The sequence below is a fragment of the Typha latifolia genome, chromosome 2 (genome assembly GCF_019914945.1).
Source record: "Typha latifolia isolate L0001 chromosome 2, TyphaL0001v2, whole genome shotgun sequence".
NCBI lineage: Eukaryota > Viridiplantae > Streptophyta > Magnoliopsida > Poales > Typhaceae > Typha > Typha latifolia.
The window spans coordinates 1,062,255-1,084,549 of record NC_133087.1 but is presented as its reverse complement, the minus strand read 5'-3'; the positions used below and the strand labels follow the sequence as shown (position 1 = coordinate 1,084,549).

The 22,295-nt window shown below is 37.6% G+C and overlaps 5 protein-coding genes and 2 long non-coding RNA genes across 10 annotated transcripts; 4 read left to right on the top strand and 3 right to left on the bottom strand.

Moving 5' to 3' along the window:
- Window positions 1-477: 477 nt before the first annotated feature.
- On the bottom strand, window positions 478-2,325 carry LOC140781283 (peroxidase 21). Its single transcript, XM_073127207.1, has 5 exons — window positions 2,142-2,325; window positions 1,837-1,985; window positions 1,522-1,710; window positions 1,161-1,326; window positions 478-1,038 (listed from the first exon to the last, which is right to left on the bottom strand). The coding sequence occupies exons 1-5, from the start codon at window positions 2,209-2,211 to the stop codon at window positions 632-634; spliced, it is 981 nt and encodes a 326-aa protein (XP_072983308.1). The 5' UTR covers window positions 2,212-2,325; the 3' UTR covers window positions 478-631.
- Window positions 2,326-2,742: 417 nt separating this feature from the next.
- Window positions 2,743-7,205, bottom strand: LOC140781279 (uncharacterized). Its single transcript, XM_073127201.1, has 7 exons — window positions 6,885-7,205; window positions 6,748-6,803; window positions 5,810-6,660; window positions 5,526-5,724; window positions 5,080-5,256; window positions 4,513-4,889; window positions 2,743-3,214 (listed from the first exon to the last, which is right to left on the bottom strand). Exons 1-7 carry the CDS (start codon window positions 7,073-7,075, stop codon window positions 3,074-3,076), a joined length of 1,992 nt encoding a protein of 663 aa, XP_072983302.1. The 5' UTR covers window positions 7,076-7,205; the 3' UTR covers window positions 2,743-3,073.
- A 1,441-nt stretch (window positions 7,206-8,646) lies between these two features.
- LOC140781284 (uncharacterized) lies at window positions 8,647-9,989 on the top strand. The gene is made up of 2 exons (XM_073127208.1): window positions 8,647-8,858; window positions 8,946-9,989. Exons 1-2 carry the CDS (start codon window positions 8,694-8,696, stop codon window positions 9,498-9,500), a joined length of 720 nt encoding a protein of 239 aa, XP_072983309.1. The 5' UTR covers window positions 8,647-8,693; the 3' UTR covers window positions 9,501-9,989.
- A 1,384-nt stretch (window positions 9,990-11,373) lies between these two features.
- LOC140781287 (uncharacterized) lies at window positions 11,374-11,986 on the top strand. Its single transcript, XR_012107691.1, has 3 exons — window positions 11,374-11,507; window positions 11,626-11,740; window positions 11,849-11,986. It is a non-coding gene; the product is annotated as an uncharacterized lncRNA (long non-coding RNA).
- An 844-nt stretch (window positions 11,987-12,830) lies between these two features.
- LOC140781285 (uncharacterized) lies at window positions 12,831-14,168 on the bottom strand. 3 transcript variants are annotated; one of them, XM_073127212.1, is made up of 5 exons: window positions 13,909-14,168; window positions 13,542-13,763; window positions 13,243-13,338; window positions 13,115-13,158; window positions 12,831-13,041 (listed from the first exon to the last, which is right to left on the bottom strand). In XM_073127212.1, the coding sequence occupies exons 2-5, from the start codon at window positions 13,615-13,617 to the stop codon at window positions 13,021-13,023; spliced, it is 237 nt and encodes a 78-aa protein (XP_072983313.1). In that variant the 5' UTR covers window positions 13,618-13,763; window positions 13,909-14,168; the 3' UTR covers window positions 12,831-13,020. The 3 variants fall into 3 exon arrangements, with proteins under 3 accessions (XP_072983313.1, XP_072983311.1, XP_072983310.1); XM_073127210.1 differs by having other exon boundaries at window positions 13,542-14,113; XM_073127209.1 differs by lacking the exon at window positions 13,909-14,168 and having other exon boundaries at window positions 12,831-12,981; window positions 13,542-13,906.
- Window positions 13,035-14,384, top strand: LOC140781286 (uncharacterized). The gene is made up of 2 exons (XR_012107690.1): window positions 13,035-13,363; window positions 13,448-14,384. It is a non-coding gene; the product is annotated as an uncharacterized lncRNA (long non-coding RNA).
- Window positions 14,385-15,053: 669 nt separating this feature from the next.
- LOC140781282 (isovaleryl-CoA dehydrogenase, mitochondrial) lies at window positions 15,054-22,217 on the top strand. Of its 2 annotated transcripts, none has more exons than XM_073127205.1 (15): window positions 15,054-15,395; window positions 16,340-16,423; window positions 16,504-16,561; window positions 16,926-17,050; window positions 17,138-17,182; window positions 17,905-17,953; window positions 18,070-18,179; window positions 19,277-19,353; window positions 19,699-19,749; window positions 19,864-19,928; window positions 20,131-20,285; window positions 20,383-20,423; window positions 20,509-20,563; window positions 21,192-21,248; window positions 21,767-22,217. In XM_073127205.1, exons 1-15 carry the CDS (start codon window positions 15,285-15,287, stop codon window positions 21,911-21,913), a joined length of 1,230 nt encoding a protein of 409 aa, XP_072983306.1. In that variant the 5' UTR covers window positions 15,054-15,284; the 3' UTR covers window positions 21,914-22,217. The 2 variants fall into 2 exon arrangements, with proteins under 2 accessions (XP_072983306.1, XP_072983307.1); XM_073127206.1 differs by having other exon boundaries at window positions 15,220-15,395; window positions 17,913-17,953.
- Window positions 22,218-22,295: the final 78 nt, after the last annotated feature.

The window sequence follows — 22,295 nt, the reverse complement described above, 5'->3', positions numbered from 1 at the left end:
TTGTTTACATTGGACAAAGAGTTGGTCTAATTTGGCTTCTTTTAACCACTTTGATTTGTCTCATACCAAGAGATTTCTGTTATGCATTAATTAATAAGAACTCATCTGGTCATATATGATAGTAGAGATGATTGCGAAGTTGTCAAAAAAGTCCACAATTAATAGACCAGACGATAGTGGCTTACTCTATAAGAAGAAATAGTTGTCCAGAATATAAAAAGATAACACCCCATGGAAGACGACGAGCAACTAGTTTACGACAGATATAACCTTGCGTCATATCAAAGTTCAAACTCTTTAATACTTGGATAAATGCATGCCATTATAGCTCTCATGTAATAACGAAGGCATGAAGGTGTCCAGAGAATAAATAATAAGATTTGAAGATCATGAAGCTGATTTCTAATCTCATTATTTTATCATTTACAACTGTACAGAATCACATCATATAAATGATAGAGATCTTGCGCTGAAACATTTACTTGAATAGAAACCATAATATTATTGACCATCTTAGATGAGCAAACGAACGTAGAAACTATGTATACACAGGTCTTTCACTTTCTCACAAAGGTTTATTGACCACACATACATAGATGCAGTAATCCATATGCAAGATTTGCTGCTGTGCTTATTCAGCATTAACAAATCTGCAGTCCTTTCTTATCTCCCCCTGGTTTCCAACAAGTGGATTATTCTCCGATAGCAAGAGAAGCGCGGTCGAGAAGCGATCGTGGAAATAAGCATTATTTGCCGCCATCTTTTTCACAAAAGGAGAGAGTGAAGGATCTGAAACAAGTTGTTGATCTACTAGCAGAAGTCCCTTGTTCCTTAACAAGTTCTTGTAGTACATGTTGTCTAGTATCATCGGTGTTTCGCGGTCATTTCTCGCATAAACTACATCTTTCGGGTCTGGATTCGGCGATGGACACCGGTAGCGGAGGTACTTGGCATACGCAGGATCTATTGTTGGATCAATTGTTGGGTAGAGTCTACCTACAAGGTTACCGCAGTGCACTCGCCCTACAGAATGAGCTCCTGAAACAAAACGGATGATGTTCAGAGTGAAATACTGAAGGCGAATGAAACGTAATGAAGTTAATGCTTATGAATATTAATATAATTTTCTCTATATTTGAAGACAGAATGATTTTATGTACCGAGAAGTGCCACAGTGCTTTCAGCACTAATTCCCATGGACTTGAATCGTGAGAGCACTAGAGATATGGTATCATTGTGATTAGGAATGAATTGTTCGACCACATCAACGTAGCTTTCCTTGCTATCTCTTCTTCCAGTTTTCATGGGTATGTGTGGTCCTCCAAGCTGTCAAGAATATTTTTATACGATATTATGCGATCACACAACAAGATATTTAGCATTTGGAGACGTTGCAATAATCTTTGGAGAAACAAAGAAAAAGGTGGATTTATTGTTTTTTTTTAAATATATTTGTAAAGCAAATCTATTTCTTCTCAAGTATATTGGCAAAACAAGAGTATAACTGGAGGAAGCACTTACCAAAGCAACACCATCTCTTGCAGAGAGAGCAATGACATCAGCACAAGAGACGGTAGCAGGGCACTCTCTTTCGAGGGCTCCTTTAATCGTGGTGACGTACTTGAAGTTTCTCATGCCGAAGCTACGTTCAGATGCTTGCTCTGAGACTACGGTGTTCCTCGTCTCCAAAAGAAGCGAGGCATCACAGGACTGCACCATTTCCAATTAACGCACATACACACACGCACAAGAGCTCTTAGAAGCAAGAGAGTTCTAAGTTCCTATTAGTTAAAAGAATAAGGATCAAATTTAGAGACGAATAAGTTAATCGCTCACCTTAACCATGCAATCATGGAAGAGATTCCTGACCCAAGAAACAGCGGTGTTGCCATGCTCATTGTATAGCTTTTGGACCTCCTCCTTGACAATAGCTTCTGCTCTTGGGCAGCTCTTCGAGTAGTAGTTTAGCCTCAGCTCGCTCGCTCCTGCATGAATTATTCGATGCGTTATCTGTTGATTAGACTAGAATTTTATCTATCCTTGTCATAAAAGGTGACTGAGCTGATGCCTCGCTAACTAATTAAAATGGATTTCTTCGACATTGACTCCCCATGTCATCATGTTCTGGAGAAAAATATTACCAACGCCGAAGAGAAGGCAGAGGAGAGACGATAGCAACAAGGAAGCTCCAAGTGTTGGATTAGAACCCATCTTTGCTTGTCTACAAATCCAGCAATACCTCCTCCTTGCTCTTATAGCATTGTCATTCAACTGTTTCTTCGATCTATTATTGAATGGATTCCTACATTATTGCGTGATGAATTGGGCGTAAGTTCACGGGAGGGCATGCCCACTGTTACAAGTTGTGGCATAACGATCTGTCAGTTTGTTGATGAAAGCAACGTTTGAGCAACTTAATTAACTTAATTTTTTATCCTTATCCGTGAGTCCCCACGAGGACCACATCCCTAACTTCATTCCATATAAAAGGAGTATTTTTAATGATAATGCCGACATCCATACTAATAAAAGGATAAATTAAGCTCTCTTACTGTCGTTTGCATATAAATGATGTACCACTTTGGCTTCTAAGAAACCAAACAATAATTCCTGCCAATGAAATGAAGCATAACAAAACCCAATTGAGTTCCAGATAAGCACTTTACCTGCTGGCTCTACATGATGCTTTATCCCCCAAGTTGGTTGTCGGTTCATGAAAAGAGAGGGCATTTAACAACGAAATGGATAAAAGATGCTGATCGAGGGGTAATAGCCCAAGAAGTGATTACATTAGCATGCGAGTCTGCTACACATTCAGGTTGCCTATTTCTGCCAGAAATTAGTAGAGTTCCAAATAACTATTCCTATTTCTATTTCAACAGTAAGTTTAGAAACCTGCTAAGCAATATTTTGTGGCTAAGTATGAAATGTTAGCAAGTAAATAAGCAAACTGTGACACCCTGACAGAGGAGACATGATTTAAATCCTTTGGCATCTCCTGAAAATGATCCACGGTGGCTTCCATGAGAAGAAAAAGTTTACAAACTAATACAGCAGTACCAAAACCAGCCCTTCAGCTTTCAATGTCCAACTCAAAAACTGGAAGAATGTTGAGAGCCGAAGAACTGAGATGAACTCCTCGCACGACACCTCCATATCCAACCTTGATTCTGTGACAAAAAAGCAGAATGGCATCCCACAGTGCTGTTCTTCCCTGTGAAAATCCGACCTAAGTTACTTCTCAGTACACAAAAGATATTGAGATATTATTTGTTTCCTTCAATAAGTGATGAATTCAACGCTAAAGAAAATATTATTTCCTTCTATAATTGATGATCTGAAGGAAACAGTAGGAACAAATTCAACACTAAAGAAAATAATAATTCAACTTAGAAGTTGGGCACTGAATGATTACGAAGTTGGGATATAAACTAGGGGCATACATACTTTGGTGATAATACCTATAAAAGTTTGTACTTTAAGATGTAAATTATGGCAATAACTTAATAAACATTTAAAGGTCAATATGTTAAAGGTTAATGCAGTACAATTAGGTTTAACAATACAATATTAGATTTTAGGGGAACCTATGATACACCAAAATATTCACTAATAGAAAGATTATGATGAAAATGACACACAGGTACCAGTAAATGTAAAACCATTATAAATAATGATCCAAAAGTAAATGATGAACAAGAATTGGAAATAAAGTTGATATAAGAACGATTAATGGTGTTATATAAAGCAACACAGATTCTACAAGATATCAACCTTGAGTAGAGAAGGGATAAAATCAGCAGGCAACTTACCTACAGCTGCTGTAACTTTGAGCTGTATCCCAGCAAATATCACAATAAATATGTAGCTGATGTCATTGAGACTTGAATCCAGTTGAGTGGAATTTCAGCAGTTCACAAATTTCAAGAGCACATGGTTGTCATTTTCAGGGATAATAAAGCTGGTTGTCATTTTCAGGAAGCTTTTAACAACCTCAAAGAAAGCTGATTTCCAAGGGAGAGGATCTGCTATGTTTGCAGTCCAAAATTCTCCATGACTAAATTTAGTTTTTTTACTGTGCTAGATGGCTGTTTTCAGGAAGACATTCTGAATGACCCAAGTCTAAATTAATGAAATTATCCTCTCCATGCATTCTTTTAGCACTTAAATAATGCATCAATCAAAAGTTCCTTAATTCTGCAGACATTATTAATAGCTGGTTCTAGACAAAGGCACTGTCAGATCTACTTGATGGACAGTAATTCCATTCACAAAGGCAACATCTATGATTAGTAATTCCATTCACAAAGGCAACATCTATGATTAGTAATTCCATTCACAAAGGCAACATCTATGATTAGTAATTCCATTCACAAAGGCAACATCTATGATCCTACATCACTCAATTCATAAAATGATATACTTTGACAAAAATAACAAAGAAGAAGAAGAAGAAGAAGAAAAGATTCTACAACAGAGTGCTTATCTGCAATTGAATCAATCTGCACTTACCTGAAGGGAGAACTGCATCTTCTTATCCCAATATAGAGCAAAGATTGGAGGGGTTTGCTTTCCAACAGCTAATATACAAGCACCTGGGTGAATAATAGATGGGACACCAGATATGATTGCCACATACTTCTCCGGAAACCTCTCTTTTGGAGGGAGAACCCCAAGAAACAAGGGATTCTTGCTAGACTGGGCACCAGAATAGGAGGCAGGGTCGACATGTAACATCCATCTAGGATGCTCTAAAAAAGCAGCAAATAAGTACAACAACAGGTGAGAGTCAGTTGGAAGCTCACTAGTCCACTTTTTGCCTCCTTTAACATTAAAATCTCCATTGCCCACGTAGTCGTAATTCTTCAAGCATGTTCCTTCAGCAAGCTCTGTCACATAACCACAAGGTCATTGTTGGTGCTAATGATGATTTCTTCATTACACTAACTAATGCTTCTAGCAAAGAGTGTCCTAAAAATTTCCTCTTGAAATAGCATATAGCTTCGAAATGCCACTGGAGCAGCATGATGTGATATGCCCTAAAGATTATACAATATGAAATGGGAAAGATTTAGCTACCTTGAACCCTTTGGACTGTGTAATCTGCCCGCACACTGCTATGAGGCAGCAGACTTTTCACCAGCTCACCTTTCATAAGTGTGTTAAGTCTCTGGTGTTCAGTGATGGCATCCAGACATGCCTGAATGACTGGGAGCAAGGAACTTTGTTGTTGTGCACCAGAAAAAGAAAGTTGTGCTGCATGTAGGGGTAGAAATCATAGGTAGACATGAAAATAATCATTCCAATTTATATGGGGATACAAAAAATTTCAAGAGAAATTCGGAATAACTTTGAACAAGATGGAGCCATGCTAAAAATTGTATAAATGGTCCAAAATTCTGCAGCCAAATTAAATTAGAAACTTGACAAACAATCAAACACAAAACAGTAAATGACATTCCCATTAATCCTAAACACTTGATTTAGAAAGAAAGTTATCCATAAAGTTACTTTAAGTAACTCACACATTGAACCATCACGTGCTTGAAGAAGGGTAGCACGCAATTGATGAAGAATTGCATCCTCATCTAGTGTGATTGTTGGCTGCCACTCATTTGATCCACCAGCTGGAGACAAGTTCACAGGTGCTGTAATACTTGGTGAATCACATCCAACTTGACTGACCGTAATGGAAATACCCATTAAAGATGCCGCTTGAATAACCTACAAGATCAAAATGAATTAAGAATTAAGGATGCAGATGGCATGCATGTACGCAACCAATTAGATCGGGGAAAAGCTAAGAAACCTGAGTGTGGCTTGTTTTGATCTTCTCAAGAAGTGGGTTTATCAGAACAGAAGAGAACCATTGCCTGATTCGGTCCCGCCACAGCTCAATTTGAGGATAGATGCCTAAATTCTCAAACGCCTCAATTGCCTGCTCCATCGACATGGGAGGAGGGAGTTCCCCTTCTCCCTTCTTTGGTGGTGTGCTGTATTTCTTGTGGGAACCGGGAGACATCCTGACTGGCCTCAATGGCGTGCTCCTTGCAGCACTAGAAGCGGTAGCAGCCGTTGCAACTGAGCTCGGGCTAGCAATGCCAAAACCCCGAATGGCTGATGGTGGTGTGGCTGCCTTAACAGCTGACTCATTCATCTTCTCCATTTTCTCATCCGCATCAGCCAGGAATTGCTCTAGCATCGTCTCGGTCTGTATTCCCTTGGCACTGCCCGAGCTCTGCCTGGACCACGGAGTCCCAGGAGAAGACGCATACTGTGGCGCAGGAGCAGGAGACATGGGCGATACAGCTCCTGGCTTCTTCCCACTACTCGAACCCAGCTTCTCAGACCCAATTCCCGTCGATCGAGTTGGTGTATAACTGAAAACAGACTTCCTTATCGGAACAAGGGGTTCTGAAGCCGAGGCGGGCTTCGACTTTGGTGGCTTCTTGATTGGTTCAGCTTCATCAGCCCTCTCCGAAACTTTCGCCTTCAATCCCAAAAGACTTAGTTGGCGTTCACTCAGGACTTTCTCCTGTTCCTTGGGCTTCTTGGGAGCGGTTTTCCTCGCATTGTAAATGGACAACGCTCTAAGAAACGCCGAGAGAGTAGCAACCAGCACCACCACAACTGCAGCTTCCAAGAATTTGGCAATGTACTCTGCAAAAGTTCAAGTTCGCATTTTTCCAAACACGTCACGGGCAAAAAGCAAATAGAAAGATACCGAGATTGAGAAAGAGAGATTACGAGCTGCGGTGAGCGAGATACGGATCTGGGTCAAGCTCTGAATTATCGTTTCTTCCCTAAGAACGATTAAGGAAAGAAATAGTTGTCAGATTAGTGCGCGGTTCTAGGGTTTAAGAGAGGTGAGCAGGGTCTTTTACCTGGAGAAGAGGACGAGGAGAGAGAAAGCGGCGAGGAGAGTGGAGGAGCAGAGGAGGAGGAGAGCAGAAGCCGAGGGCCTAAGGCTGTGGGCCGTGAGGGCGGCGGAGAAGGTTGGGTTTTGGTAGGACGAGAACTTGGGCTTGGGCCCAAGAGAAGAAGAAGAAGGAGGAGGCGTTTGCTTGACTTCCATGGAGTCTTCTTTCGTGCTTGTGAACTAAGGAGGATGTTCCGAGGAGTTCTCGGTTGGTTGGTCGCTAAGGGCAAGCGTCGCTCGCCATTGGGATCGGTGAGTGATAGCTTCGTGATGTTGCTTCTTTCGCTTCCTGTCAAAATCTTTTAGTTCAAATTTTTGTACTAGGGGTTTAGCAATTAGCAGTAGAGCCCAAGGCCTACAATTCCAACACTGAAAAAGTTGTCTTATTTTAATATATGAAACTAAAACCATTGTTATTAACCTACTGCCATCGTTAATTTACTGTTAATATTATTCCTAAATTTAGAAAAGCTGGAAAAGAGTAATAAGATGCAACAAGCCAATACGGTTACCTTAAACCCGTGTTTAAGGATCCAATACAATTTAGATTAATTTTACCCAAATATCTACCCATTTTCACATAGCCTCTTAGATGACGTTAATGAAAAATATCAAAATATTATTTTCTTTTTAACTTTTTTTTTTCTTTCCTTTAAAATAAGATTAACAATTTTTTTAAAGAAAAATAAGCACACAACCACGAAAGAAACATTTTAAAAGTTATCCACAATTAAAAGTCAATGTCTACAAAAATTAAATAAAAGAGTCTATGTAAAAATAAATAAATAATAAATATTAAAAAATAGATTAGGGTTCTTCTCTCTCTACTCAATCTATTTTAAATAAGTACAAACATCCATATCAATCAATTTTTATAGAGTTGTAGTTATCATTCTCTACGACTAAAGAGGTCATAGAATTAATTTTAATTCAAATAATTATTGTGAAAAAAAATTATCTGGTGGCTTGGTTTAATAGCTCGGCTCGGTTGATAACTCAACGGTGCAATTGGCTTAAAGAAATGGCTCGACTACTTGAAGCAATGTCTTAATGAAATTTAGTTTGGAGCAATAGTTATTATAATTTGATAATATACACAGGCTAAAATGTAGACCAGATAATTTAACATATTAGCTAAAACTTAGTAAGAAAAAAAGAAGAAGATAATACCATTGTATGCTTGAACTATTATTCAAGATATATGTCCTTGCTACTGTTTGAAAGATTTACCAATCTCTTGCTAGATAGCAGAAAGGCATACCGGCAGAACCATAGAATTAATTTTTCCAGCTGCCGAAGAAATAAATAGACACCGGCAATCATTTCAACCCTTACCTGCGGAACTTCAGTGGTAGTGCAGGACATGACTATCCGGATACGTATACAAATCTAATTCTATTATGAAGAATATGCGAGATCTTCGTTGGAGAAGTAGAATCGAAGAAGTATTTGCCAACCCGTGTTTGCCCCAATCTAGGCTCATTGTGAATTTGTGATTTGTGTGAACCTTGTCCTTGACTTTGTGAACTATTCACCAGTGGCATCGGATTCGGTTCTAAGATCCCATGCCACGGCCACTGCGGCGGCTAATGCCAATTGCCATCACTGTAAACCACACTCATTATCTACCAAATATGCCAATTGCCATCAATGAAGATTAACCACATCCACTGCATAAAGACCCCACAACTCTTGTCTCACGCTAACCTTGGAATCTTTTTATATACTCATGTCCCCTATTCTCATCAGTTCAGGGAGCTTGCAATAACTTCACATGGCTGATAACTGCTCAAACTGCTTGCAAGATTTCATGGACAGGCTCTGGTTCCACCAGAACATCCTCCTATGGGAGCCTTCTGGGATCAGCCTCCAGTCCCTGATGAGGAGCAAGAGAACAAATTCAGGTCCTCCATCTTCGAGTAGTAGCAGCAATATAGAGGTAACAGCACTTCTTTCGTCTCAATTCAATTTATTTCCTTGCACTGGTGTCAGTTCTTTATCCTGCATATATGTTTGTTTTGTGTAGACTGTTCAATCCACCGATGAGAATGAAAACACACAACCAATTCGAAGAGAGAAGATGCCAACAAGGTTGAATATAGTCATAGACCAGCCCCTTTTCCAGTTGCAGCAACCAGCCAGAAATAATTTGAGATCACACCCCTCATCCCCTTGCATATATACAGGTTCTCCATCCAAACATAGAACAAGAATGCCAAAGAAGATGAGGAGCCACAAAAGCATGTCTGAACTGGAGAACTACGAGTTAAAAGGGTTCACAGATCTCGGTTTCACCTTCAACAAGGACAAATTGAGCCCCCAGATGAAAAGAATCATACCAGGTCTCCAGAGGATCAGGGAGGATAGTGGAGGTAGTGAAATATCAATAGACGTGAATGAGAAGCACTTCAGAAGACCATATCTATCTGAGGCTTGGTTAATTAGCCAACCCGATTTCTCACTGCTCAATCCACAAATGCTGTCGAAATCTCAAGGGGCTGACATGAAGAATCACCTCCGCTTCTGGGCTAGAAATGTGGCTTCCTTGATCCACCGTGATCTTGAACTTGAACCGTCATAGATTCAAGTCTTTAAATCCACAAGTGCTACTTTGGTTGCATAGTAGTGTCTTTTTAGTAAATTTCATCTGAAGTTTTGACTTTCCGGAGCTGAAGATTGTGTCAGCGGCGGCAGCTGCAGGATTACCAGTGGCGGGCTAATTCTGCGTAGATAATTCTCTGTCATCCGAAGAAGAAAAAGATAGGAGCAGGAGTTGCAATAGAGAAGCAATGCCTTGTTAGAGATGAGAAATGTGTGGACAAGCAGAGTCAGAAGGTATCTCAATCATCCTTGCTTGTTATCACAGAACAAGAATTATTTCCAACACCATTTAACACATGTGGCAAAGCAGCGATATTACAAACAATTGTAGAATAGGTAGATATGATGACAAGTAATGAAAAAGATGGTTTGTTATTGTCCACAGTTTCTCCACATGTACTTCGCTACTGGAAGCAAGTATAAAACAAAAGAACAAGGGTGCTTTGTTCTTTTCTCAATAAAAGAAAAACAAGTATCACTACAGAGGCTAACCTGGCAAAGACTTGTAGCAAAAGCACGAAAGGACCATTCAAAGATACAAATGGGACATGCTAGTTTAAATATAAAGCTCTAAAAGTGGCAGATTTTGAATCTTTGATATACAATTCGTACTGTAAACATTCATTTAGTGAACTGACGTCAATTATACAGACATGTTCAGGTCTTCAGGACAGATGATAGAAGTGTTTACACGACACAACGATGTAGAGAACTTAATAACTAACTTCATCTACTGATGCTGCACCAATTAGTATGAAGGGCCATCAAGTTATATTAAATAGCATATCTCTTCTCTTAAAAATGACTACTTTGATATAAGTGGAGCATTGTTGGGGATGATGATGATTAGGCTTCTCATAAAGAAAAAAAAATGATCATCAACATATCAAAATGATGTACAAGTACGTTGTAGTGAGGTTGGCTTGAGAGGTTAATAAGTCGAGATATTCTTCCATCATTTTGTTCACAGGACACCTGTTTATAATTATCTTCAGAAACATGCATGAGGCATTTACTATATTACATAAGCAGCGACATCATTGAGTAGTCTTGAACTGGAAAACTCACTAAGACAAAATAGATGAATAAATAAAGATGCCAAGTTATCAAAATATGCTGAAGAGAATATTGCATGCCAAGAAAAACTAGAGGGGATTAATTACAAAGAGAGATATGCAAAATTACAAGCAGTTGTTCAGATGGACATGTCTACAGAAATTGGGATAGCGACTTAATATAAAATTAACAAGTCTCCATCGCGAAGTTGAAAATCTTGATTTTGGTTCACCTTTACATTACATTATGGATAAAAACAATACCTTTTCTTTTACCTGGGGCAAATGAGCAACAATTCCATAAAAAGAATACCTTTACCTGGGGCAAAGCTCGAAAATCTTGATCTTGCATCCATGGCAGTTTCCGATCCGGACCATCAAAAACTCTACCTCTTGCAACATTCAACGACAAACGACACCAATGTCAATCATAAGATTGCTACGATCACTTTTAGTTTTGGCATTTCGCCAAACAAGTAGCGACTCCACTACTAAGGCGCCATCTTACAGCACCTAGAAATCTATCTCCATGTCAACTGCAGCCTCCCTCTTGTCCTAAATCTCCTCAACACTCGGAAGACAAATCTAAGCAAGTATAGCGACCATCTCAGCGAAGAGAGCGAGACGTGGAGTGCGAACAGTAAGGCTGTAACCTCGTTATAGATTGGGGGTACAACTGTCATATAAAATGCTCGATGCTTATGAAGTGCCGGTTGGAGTTCTTTCTGTTACATCACATATATAGCCTAATTAATACTAATCTCTTTCTCGTATATTACAATCTCTTGCCTCTACCACCTATGATTATGTGAACGTATAAATTCCACCTTGACCAATTCAAGCCCAGCCGTAGTAACTGTACTCGCTCCTCCCCGGAAGTCCCCGCTCACCATATGTTCGATGGTTTGCCTCTGATAAGAACCCTTGCTCAGGTACTTGATCCCATCTTTTCTTGTTCTTTTCCTTCTGTAATTTGATCTTCTATTGTTCTCTTCTTCCTTCTGCTTCGATCGAAGATTTGTTTTCTTTTGTTGCTTGCGTGGACTGTAGATAAATATACATTAAGGGCACGTGCCATTCCTACCACGTGCACAAATTTGAGCGTGGAAATTGGAAATGCGAGGGCTGCGAACTGCGAGGAAGAAGGTTGCTATGGATTGAAGCTGTAAGCTTGCTTACAATTGATGTCGGTTATAAATTTTCTTTTCGTTTGTCTTAAATTTAACTCCTTTCTTTAATCGCTTAATGTGTGTTGATGGTTCTGGCACAATAGCCATGTCATCAACAAGGAGAAAGAACGACGACTCGGATCAAAATGAATTTATCTCAGTTTATCTCATTTCAATCAGTATTGTGATTGGGGTTGGATGATTCGACATCACAATGGTTCAAGAGCGATTCGAATTGGAGATGACAACAGGTAAAGAGAAAACTAGGAATGCCTCATTTTTTTTTTATATAGTGTTATTCTTGATTTCTTATTGTCAAGGACTACATCCTTCGTCGTTTCTGATTAATTCAAATAGTTGTACACGACTCCCTGTCTTTATTCATAAGTCTTCCCTCTTATGTGAAACAAACATCGATTAAGTGCTATGATAAGGAAATCAAACAAAAGATAGAACCGAAAGGATTGAAGACTGAAACTGGTATTTCTCTGGCAAATCATTAACTAAAATGTAAGAAAATTTCTTTGAATTTCTGAACAATGGACTCCCGAAAGTTCAGGATCCAATCGTTGTGCAATTCAGAGGAATCCAATTGATTACATGCTGCAGAAAATGTTAACCTTTTAGATTGTCATTTATTTGATAATTGATTGCCTTTACTCCTTACCGTAAATTGGTTACAGTTCCTTCTTTTTGATGGAATGGTTCTAATTGGATTTATGTATTGGCTAAGGCCTTGCCAAGCTATATATGTCAATGGACCGTCATTGAAGGTATCATATGAAGATCCGGTAAGGATGTCACTTGCTGTCACTGTCTTGCTATTCTAGTTGTGTGAGCTGTTCTTATTCAACACCAATTTGATAGTCTCATTATTGAAAGCTTAACTTTAGAACCAGAAATACATTTTTGTAATAATAATATGTTATTTCCACACTTGAAAACTGATATTTTTCTGTCAGCTCAGCTTTATCATTTTTTCGCCCTATGAATTTGATAAATAAGATACTTCCTTTGTTTCTTCTTTGGTTCAAGAACTGTGAAAAACATCATACTATGGCCCAAAATGGTCTACTTCAAGTCCTATTTTTTGTTAGATCTTTGGACCAGTTTACTTCATTCATAGCAGGAGCATGCTAATAAAGTACAGTACAGATACATAAAGTTTTTGAATGATCACAAGCTGACCATGTTATTCTTGTAAGGACCCAAAGTAAAAAGTTTCAATATCTACATCCTGAAATATGGAAATCACTGTTGGATTACATTTTTGTTGCTAGTCATGATCTGGTTTTCTCTGTGAGCATAAAAATAAGTAGGTAATGCAAACCAAAATCAAGAAAATAAAAACAGCAGAAAATTACACTTACTTGTCTGTTAGCATCTCTTTTCCAGGAATCCTCTGGCTTGGGGCCTGCGGAAAAGGCGAAAAGGTTTGCTGATAAATGTGAAGGATTAATGGTGTAAGGATAAAGCAGAGGAGAGGAATATACAGTACCTCTCTGTGAAAATTTTGGAGGGGGCAGGGAGTGAGTCTCTGGCCCTCGGTAGTCAATCTGGTATACTTCTGGAACTGCGGAATCTTGTACAGAAGCTGTCACACATAAAACCAGATGGAAGTAAGATACCTATCTTTTAATTCACCATCACTTCGATAATAATGTTATGCTAATGTCTCCCAATTTTTGGCCCTAAACGGACAGATGAAGTAGCAATTGCAGTATTGAGTCGATGGGAATTTCCAATCACTTGGGCAATGCACAACACAAAGACAAAAGTAGAGAGAAGCAATCAAACCTTGGCAAATTGTTGACACAGTCACTGCAAGAGCTAGAAGGATGATGAGAACATCAACGCGAAATCGTCGTTCCATCTCAGGCCCTTGACTTCTTACCAGATGGTGCTACCTTCTTTTTGAGCTGTGCCAGAGTTTGCAAGCTATGAGCATAAATACAGCAAGCACGAGATGGTGATGCGATGCCTAGAAATGCATTTGCACCTCCAACGCTACAGTGGGGCCTGGATTCACAGGACACTTTCATGTCATTACATTAGCAATAAGATGCTAAGAACGCCATGTCTTGTTGCTATCTAGTAACCAACAGGACAGACGCATGTGAGTATTATTAGGTGACAATGGCTTCTCTTGGATGGACAGACCTACCGACTAGACCCATTAGTTAATAACAGGTAACAATTGATAGTTTCTTCATGATAATGGCATCAAAGAGAGCTAGCTGCTAGATTCAAGAAGGTTCATGTTTCTTGCTGTGCTTTTGAGGCGTGAAGACCAAGTTAACAGGAGATAGGAACAAGAAGGAAGCATGCCGAGATCAAGGAGAACCATTGCTTTGGTGGTTAACAATCACAAAGGGCCACTTCTTGCTATTCTAATGGCAATAGATGCAACGTTTTGTGAGCAATGATTGCGAGCACCAGTTCCATAAGAATTTAGGCCTAGTTTGTTGAATGGATAAGGAAGAAGCCATTATGGATAAGGTAAGGCCTTACCCAGAAATTATGAAGTGTTATTTTTAATCTTTGTTAATATTTAGCATTTTGTTGAAACGGTTGACTGAGCAGATGTAACTTATACAAGGATTCTCTTTCAATAAATGTAACGATATTAATCTTGAATAACTTAGTAGTGTACTTCGAGAATTGAGTTCATTATTTGGTTGGTACTCATGAATTGTTATGAATTACTGATGAATGAGCGGGCCCATGTATACCTAAAGGGGCCGTGGCTCCCTAGTTTTGAAATATATTTTCAATTTTCTATTAGTATCTTTTAATGATCTTTTGATAAACTACATTAATTGGCTTTTATTTATGCATTTCAGTATTCAAAACTAAACCATGTAATAGAATATTCAAATTTTATTAGTTGAGTGCCCTTTTCATATTGTTTCTCTCTTCTTCTTTTTTTGTAATAATATATCTTTAATATTTTTACAAGTGATCAGAGGAATTGAGACTCTAAACAAAATTCCTGCCAACATCACCCTAGTCGTTGCTAAATGCTAGTCCATCACTATCAACAAATGAGTATTAAAATGAGAGTTTTTGACCAAACTAATCTCATCTAATACACTTCAAAATTTAACTATGAGACCGTATGAATTTTTATGACTTATACTTATATTTTCAGACATGTAAGAAAGTTTGACAGATTTAATATAGTTTAAGAAAACCCTAATATAGGGCTAGAATGCAAATATGTGGGGTTAATAAAATCTAATCATAAATCTACATCATTCACGAAATATCCTATAGTTAAAATTAGCCCATGGTGAGCCAAACGCCCGCACGGACCACTAGTTACTGTTCGAATTCCGCACGTCTTTCCTACGATAAGAACGAACCGAACCTTGTATTGTCCTACTCATCTCCAGCTCTGGTCTCCCCTTGCGTATTTATCTCCTACCAAAGCAAGTAACTAATAAAGACCTCGGTTCGGCGAGCCGAGGATACTAGTTTCTTGGAGTAATATCGTCGAACACTTGTTGATACCAAAGCACACCCGTCTCCTCTCAAAAAATGCAGAGGTTCTCATCCCTACGAATCGCTTCGTCTCTCCTCTTGAAGCAGCAAAGGAGGCAAGGCGCATATTTCTCTACCTCTCTCCTCTTCGACGATACCCAGAAACAGGTGAAATTCTCTTCCTTCTCCTCTCTCTTGTTTCCGTTTTCTCGGATCCGATCCATGTGTGGTAGGGGTTGTGTTAGGAGCATCTAAGGGAGGGCTTACTTATGATTCCTTGTTTCGAGGATTAAGGGCATATATTTCAGTCAAGAAGGGATATATGATTAGACCGCTTCTTTGGTGCTTTGTGCCTATAATTCGTTTGAACATTTGTACTGATTAAATACTACTTGAATGCGTGCTAGAGTGGATCAATGCTGTGTAGAATCAAATTAGATGAATTTTATCTGACCTTGTGCTGAGGATCAGAAGATGTGTTGGCTAAATGCAAACATAAGCTTTTGAGGAGTATTTTAGAAGTGTAGATAGGCTGGAAGCTGTGAGACCTTTTATATATTGATCTTAGACTTCTGATGATTGTTCAATGAGGTATTTCAATAGATCAGGAACAAAAGGAAATCAATTTTCACTTTCTCAGAAGTATAAAAAGGTAATTTGTAATTTCCAATATTCACATTATTGAGCTTCTGCCAAATCAGAATGATACTTTACAACGTGTGTTTCCTTTAGGGAATCAAGAAGGGTGTATGTTAACTTATATCATTGTGTCGATGGATGACAATCTTATGTGACTTATCTGTTTTCACTAGATATGGTGCAGTAGAAGTAGTACATGCTGTCTTCTTATTTCTTAATCTTATGCTTCACATTATGATAGTTAGCCACCACTAATCTAGTTGAACTAATAATTTTTAGAACTTTTTGTTTCTCTAGAAAGCTTTCTTATATATATATATAATGTATTACCAATATCCCATTAATGTACCATGTCCTGTTTCCTATCGGAAGAGTGGATATATCATCTTACATCTATGACACTATGAATGTGTTTATACTTTCAGATGAAGTGACACTTTTTGTTTTTTTTGTTTTTTTTTTTTGTTTTGTAGTTTAAAGAGAGTGTTCATCAGTTTGCACAAGAAAGCATCGCCCCACATGCGGCAAGAATCGATGCAACAAACTATTTCCCAAAGGTTGTCTAATATACCCTTTTATAACATGCTGGTGCTGGTCCGTACGGATGACTGATAAATAATGCTGTAACATGTTCCAGGAAGTTAATTTGTGGAAGCTAATGGGAGATTTTAACCTCCATGGGATCACTGCGCCAGGTAAAACTATCAAATATATTGGAATGCGGAATGCTGCTTTTAAAATATAGTGGAACTAAACATGCTTTTATGTGCAGACTTTATCTAGTTTCATTTTAACTAATCTCTTGGAAATAACTTCCTTGGATATGATAGCCAAGCTGTGCATGTCTTCCCTCTCCAGTTCCCTCATAGGTGGGGTTGTGGGAGCCTCGTGCATTAGGAGCTTGTTACATTCTCCTGCTTTTATCATCAGCATTTATTGTTTTGCATCTTCAATCATTTCTTAATTTCCATGAGTGCGTCCCAGTTGTTCTTCTTTTTGAGATTATTTAGAATAACTTGTCTTATTTTTATTTATTTTTATCTTTTATCTTTTGCATAGAGGAATATGGAGGACTCGGTCTTGGTTACATGTACCACTGCATGGCGATGGAGGAAATTAGTCGTGCTTCTGGATCAGTTGGTCTTTCTTATGGTGCCCATTCAAATCTATGCATCAATCAATTGGTACAAAGAGTTATATGTCTAGTTTATGTCTTTGCAAATTGCAAACTTGTTCAAATTTATAATAACACATGTTGTATTCATTTGTAGGTACGGCATGGTAGTGCTGCACAAAAACAGAAGTACTTACCGAAGGTTCCTCTTTAAAACATCTCAAGACTATGATTTCTCAATCATAAGATACAAGTTAATATGAATTGCAAGAGTTATCATACTGTTTTTGTTTGTAGAAATATTAAAACAGGGCTTCTAACTCCATGAAGTATTTTCATAATTTGGTCCTATCCTATGCCTTCACTACTGTAGGTTTCCGGTTTCTCAAAGTTCTGATTAAGTGCATTATTTTTACATGATGAAATGTCACATTAATATCATGTCATATCTTTTTTTTTTCCTCTTCCCAAGTCCTTCAACAAATTTTCGTGCTGGATCTGTTTGATTCTTCATATAAATATCACTTGCTTTTTAATGACCATTTAATTGGTGTTCTTGCTACACATTGGTGTTTGCAACTGTCATCAGTCCTATGTTCTTCTATGTAAGTGGGACTGATGCGTAGATGATGAGGAAATTTAAATTCCCTACACTTTCTTAGAAGAGCTAGAAATGCTCATTATGATATAGTATCATCTTTGCTGAGCTGGTCTGTACATCTTGCCAAAATTTATTCTAGGATAATTTATCGTATACAGAAGTTCATGTTTATTAAGTACCTATATTGTTATTCTCGTTTGTTATTATATTAATGCAAAAAGAAGGGAAAGCTTGACCCTCGGTAGTCACCTTATTCTACCCTTCTATTTCCATATTCTTAACTTCCTTTCTCTTTGTGCTAATGTAATGTACTTTTTCTGAAGCTAATCAGTGGAGAGCATGTAGGGGCATTGGCAATGAGTGAACCTAATGGTAAAAGAAACTGATGTTATTTTTCTGGTTTTCTGTCAATTCGCTCTAAGACATGCCATAACATTTTCTTATTCTTGTGGGTTTTGCCTTTTTGGTGTGTTTGTCGACTACTCAAGCTGGTTCTGATGTTGTCAGTATGAAGTGCAAAGCTCATAAAGTCGATGGTGGTTATGTAATAAATGGGAATAAGATGTGGTGCACAAATGGTCCAGTTGCTCAAACATTGGTACTATTCTAAAACTTATTTATTTGTGTTCACGAACTTGAATCTATAGCAATTTATTAGTCGACAAGCATGTGCAATTCATTAGTCATTAATGTATTAATTCAGAAGATCAGCATATATTCATTGCAGTTGAATTTGTTCATATAATCACCTTTGATATAGAATGTTTTGAAGTTGAAACCAACTCTTACTAGTAAACATAATTACATATAGATGGATAATGTCTTCTTAGATCACATTTATGACAAATTTGGATGTTACACAAGGATACTAGAATATCAAAATGACTGTAGTTTGAATAAATTCAAATGAAAGATCCAGATTATTGTATATTGAGTTGTGTAGATATACTCATATACGTCAACCTCCTAGAGGTTGTGAACAACTCTATCGGGTGTCACCATGCGAAGCTCGTTTCACTGTTGAATTTACCAATGAATCTATGGTCAAAATGCAACCATCCATATATTCCCACAGAAATTGCTGTTATTGATTTATTGAGGCTGATTTGGCCTGACTTTGTTTTACTTAAGTATGACTGATGCAGGGATTTGCTGATGTTCTTACCCATAAGTTAAGTTAAATGTATGACTTTCCTGTAGTTAAAATATTTAAGTCATCTATTCAGAATTTATGTGAAAATTAGCTTTAAAGGACAAAGATAAGGGGATTTTGAGCAACACTATGTGAACATATTGTTGCATCAGATAAAGAGTAAATTTTCTCGTAATCAGAATATTTTAGTGTAACGTTGGGCAGAATTTATTTGAAGAGCTTTTGTTATCATTATTATCCGTGTTATATGTTAGAGCAAATGACTGCTGGTACATGACCTTATCAAATATCAATATTTTAGGTTTCACGTAGTTTCATGAATTTCATCATAATTTTGTCTTATCAGCATAGGACTGCTGGTAGCCTAATCAATATTTTATTTCATGACTCGCATCAGTTTAAACATGCCTTACATCTAGAGTCTGCTTACCTAAGCATATTGCCTTGTTAGTAAAAAGCAACTGTATTGTCTCTTAATTCTCTATGCTGGCTGCTTCAGTTATGCTCATTAGATTGTCACTAATATATTGAATGTAGAACAGGTTGTTTATGCGAAGACAGATATTTCTGCTGGATCCAAAGGAATAACTGCATTTATAATTGAGAAAGGGATGCCAGGGTAATATTCAATTTTAAGTTCTTCTTCATCTTTATCCAGACTCATGGAAACTTTGTTTAGCCTTTGTTTTCCTATATTTTTGGAATTCATGAAATTCACATTTCTCAAAAGGAAAAAATCTCTAATGCCACTAGAAATTCTTGAATTGTGCTGTGTACTTATATTATATTTTTTTGTTGTGGTGCATGGATTATTTAAGGGTTGTATGTGACTATGTTCTTCTTTATCTTTATCAGAGAAGAAATTGATAAAATTAGAAGATTTAATAAAATTATTGTATAGTTTTCAAATGAATATGTTTTAAAAATAAATTTTCATCATGTTAAACTTATTTCTTCTTTGCAGATTCAGTACTGCCCAGAAGTTGGACAAACTTGGTATGCGGGGAAGTGACACGTACGTTACTGTTCTTATTATTATTATTATTATTTTCCCTTCTGGGACGATCTACTCATTTACATGCTGAGGAGGCAAGATCATTACATTCTGTCTATGGCACATGTTCTACAGATGTGAGCTTGTTTTCGAGAATTGTTTTGTACCGGAAGAAAACATACTTGGCCAAGAAGGAAAAGGTACTCTTCTTGTTGTTATCTCGAGGGAAACAAGGTGATTCTGGTGTAAAATTCACAATCTTGCAGTTCAGTCCTTCTCTTTTCTGAACTCAGGGATGTTCCATCTTTGACCAAAATTATACCCTATCATAGTCTGTTGGTGAGGTCTTTTGATGATCAATTATCTTGAATGATCAATTCTTTCTTCTTTTTTTTGTCACAGGAGTTTATGTCATGATGTCGGGTTTAGATTTGGAAAGACTTGTTTTAGCTGCTGGTCCCCTTGGCCTTATGCAGTCATGCCTTGATGTTGCTATTCCCTATGTCCGCCAGAGAGAACAATTTGGGCATCCAATTGGAGAATTTCAGTTCATACAGGTTTGTCTTTACAGAATTAATGTACTTATTTCCCAGATTTCCCAGACTTACATACAGAAGAAATAATTAAGGAATTTGTTACTTCATGTAAATATAGGGGAAGTTAGCTGACATGTATACTTCCTTGCAATCATCGAGGTAAGGATTTCTATATTTGAAACTTTGACCTGCAGTTTCATCTAGCAAATTCTGATCACATTTTATTCTCTTTTTCCTTTTCCAGGGCATTCGTATACTCTGTTGCTAGGGATTGTGATAATGGGAAAGTTGACCGGAAGGTTCTGTTCACATCAGTTTCTTTGTCTTATGTCTTGCATTTTGATGTTATGCCATTCTTACATTTGAATTTTAAGTCTCTGCTTTAATTATATAGCAGCGTGATGTTTACCTATGTTTCTTTTAGGACCTCATTGATCCAAAATTGTCCTACCTAACCATGTTTGATGCCAAAAGATTAATCCCAAATACAGTGGTTAACCATCTAATTTCCAATCTCGTGTCAAAGATTTAGCACTCACTGTATTATCTCAATATTGTCATTCTTATGCTTATAGTCTCATACATGTCGATTATTTGCTCGTATTTTGGGTGATGGTGTCATACAATGAGCATAATAAAATTGCAACAAGCTAAACTAATCTTTAGAAAGAAATTCCTTTTAAACTTTAGTGTATCTTACATTATTGTTTTGCCTGTGAGCACATGCAATGCATTAGTGGAGGATTTATATTGAGAATTCTAACTTCTCTGTGCTGTTTTAACAAAATCTCTTTACATACTGCTTTACTATAGATACTTCCTACGCTTTCGCCATCATCAACCATTGCAGCTGAAGTTATCTTCCATTGTGGTGCTTTCCTAAATGAACTTCAGTGTTCTAAACTTGTATGTATTCCATTTCTTTAGGACTGTGCAGGAGTTATTCTTCTTGCTGCCGAAAAGGCCACTCAGGTTGCTCTTCAGGTAAAAGAAACTTTCTTCATGAAGCTCTTGTCATCTATATTTTCCAAAATATCCTCAAAGATAACTTGAAAGGTACCTGAATGTCTGCCTGAAGGGCAACATATGGTGGCCAACAGGCCAACTGAACAGAAACTTGATCAGTAAATTAATGTTTACAGTGGAAAGCCACCACAGACTAGCTCAATGATTCTATTATAATTTCCTTTCTATTTTTTCTGTCGTAATATTAACTGATTACTGACAGTGGAAACTGCTTTGGGAAGTTGATCAATCATTTCTCAGGGCTGCTTTGGAATATTATGAACATTTTAGTTGTTTAAATTGTGTTGCTACTTTTTCTACTACCGTACTATTAGTAGTGAGCAACACAGGACAAGGAAAATAGTTGATTCTTTCCAAACTCAAATATGTGACTTTGTAACATCCCTCACGATTTAATAGTTAATTCTTTCCAAACTCAAATATGTGACTTTGTAACATCCCTCACGATTTAATATTTTACCTCTCATTACCCACAGGCTATCCAGTGTCTTGGTGGCAATGGATATGTAAATGAGTACCCAACTGGTCGCCTTCTAAGAGATGCAAAGCTATTTGAGATTGGTGCTGGTACCAGTGAGATAAGAAGAATGATAATTGGTCGTGAGCTCTTCAAAGAGGAATAATAACAGAAAGAAGATATACCAAATGACCAGCAGGAGACTTGTCATCCATATGGAATGCTCTGCTTCTGATGGGAATGCACAGCAGCGGTCATGATGATATGTAAATTTAAATAATACTAGCTTGTGGTGAGATATGCAATGCAAAATGTCAATAGCTTCTACTGAAAACGTTGCTCCATATTGGCTAATAAGGACAGTACTTGTCCAATCTTTGAAGACAAAATTTCAATGCATTTGGCAGTCCATTGGATGTAATGCACTGTCTGGACATCTATTTCCTATAATAAGTATGCACCTTCCTCTAGTACAGTTACTGATGCGAACACGTGACAAGGTGCAGGCAATGCTACGTTGAAACGTTGCTATAAAAAATATTAGAATT

Excerpts from the sequence above, each read along its gene's own strand:
- LOC140781285 (XM_073127209.1), bottom strand. The coding sequence starts at position 13,617 with ATGGAACGACGATTTCGCGTTGATGTTCTCATCATCCTTCTAGCTCTT. Across the intron at positions 13,339-13,541 it reads TGTGTCAACAATTTGCCAAG|CTTCTGTACAAGATTCCGCA; the intron begins GTTTGATTGCTT and ends TATGTGTGACAG. Across the intron at positions 12,982-13,114 it reads AAAGAGATGCTAACAGACAA|GATGTAGATATTGAAACTTT; the intron begins GTAAGTGTAATT and ends TCCATATTTCAG.
- LOC140781284 (XM_073127208.1), top strand. The coding sequence starts at position 8,694 with ATGGCTGATAACTGCTCAAACTGCTTGCAAGATTTCATGGACAGGCTC. Across the intron at positions 8,859-8,945 it reads GTAGTAGCAGCAATATAGAG|ACTGTTCAATCCACCGATGA; the intron begins GTAACAGCACTT and ends TGTTTTGTGTAG.
- LOC140781283 (XM_073127207.1), bottom strand. The coding sequence starts at position 2,211 with ATGGGTTCTAATCCAACACTTGGAGCTTCCTTGTTGCTATCGTCTCTC. Across the intron at positions 1,711-1,836 it reads TCCATGATTGCATGGTTAAG|TCCTGTGATGCCTCGCTTCT; the intron begins GTGAGCGATTAA and ends GAAATGGTGCAG. Across the intron at positions 1,327-1,521 it reads CAAGAGATGGTGTTGCTTTG|CTTGGAGGACCACACATACC; the intron begins GTAAGTGCTTCC and ends TATTCTTGACAG.
- LOC140781282 (XM_073127205.1), top strand. The coding sequence starts at position 15,285 with ATGCAGAGGTTCTCATCCCTACGAATCGCTTCGTCTCTCCTCTTGAAG. Across the intron at positions 16,562-16,925 it reads CCATGGGATCACTGCGCCAG|AGGAATATGGAGGACTCGGT; the intron begins GTAAAACTATCA and ends TCTTTTGCATAG. Across the intron at positions 19,354-19,698 it reads ATTGAGAAAGGGATGCCAGG|ATTCAGTACTGCCCAGAAGT; the intron begins GTAATATTCAAT and ends TCTTCTTTGCAG.
- LOC140781279 (XM_073127201.1), bottom strand. The coding sequence starts at position 7,075 with ATGGAAGTCAAGCAAACGCCTCCTCCTTCTTCTTCTTCTCTTGGGCCC. Across the intron at positions 5,725-5,809 it reads TCAAAACAAGCCACACTCAG|GTTATTCAAGCGGCATCTTT; the intron begins GTTTCTTAGCTT and ends TTGATCTTGTAG. Across the intron at positions 5,257-5,525 it reads AGCACGTGATGGTTCAATGT|CACAACTTTCTTTTTCTGGT; the intron begins GTGAGTTACTTA and ends CCCTACATGCAG.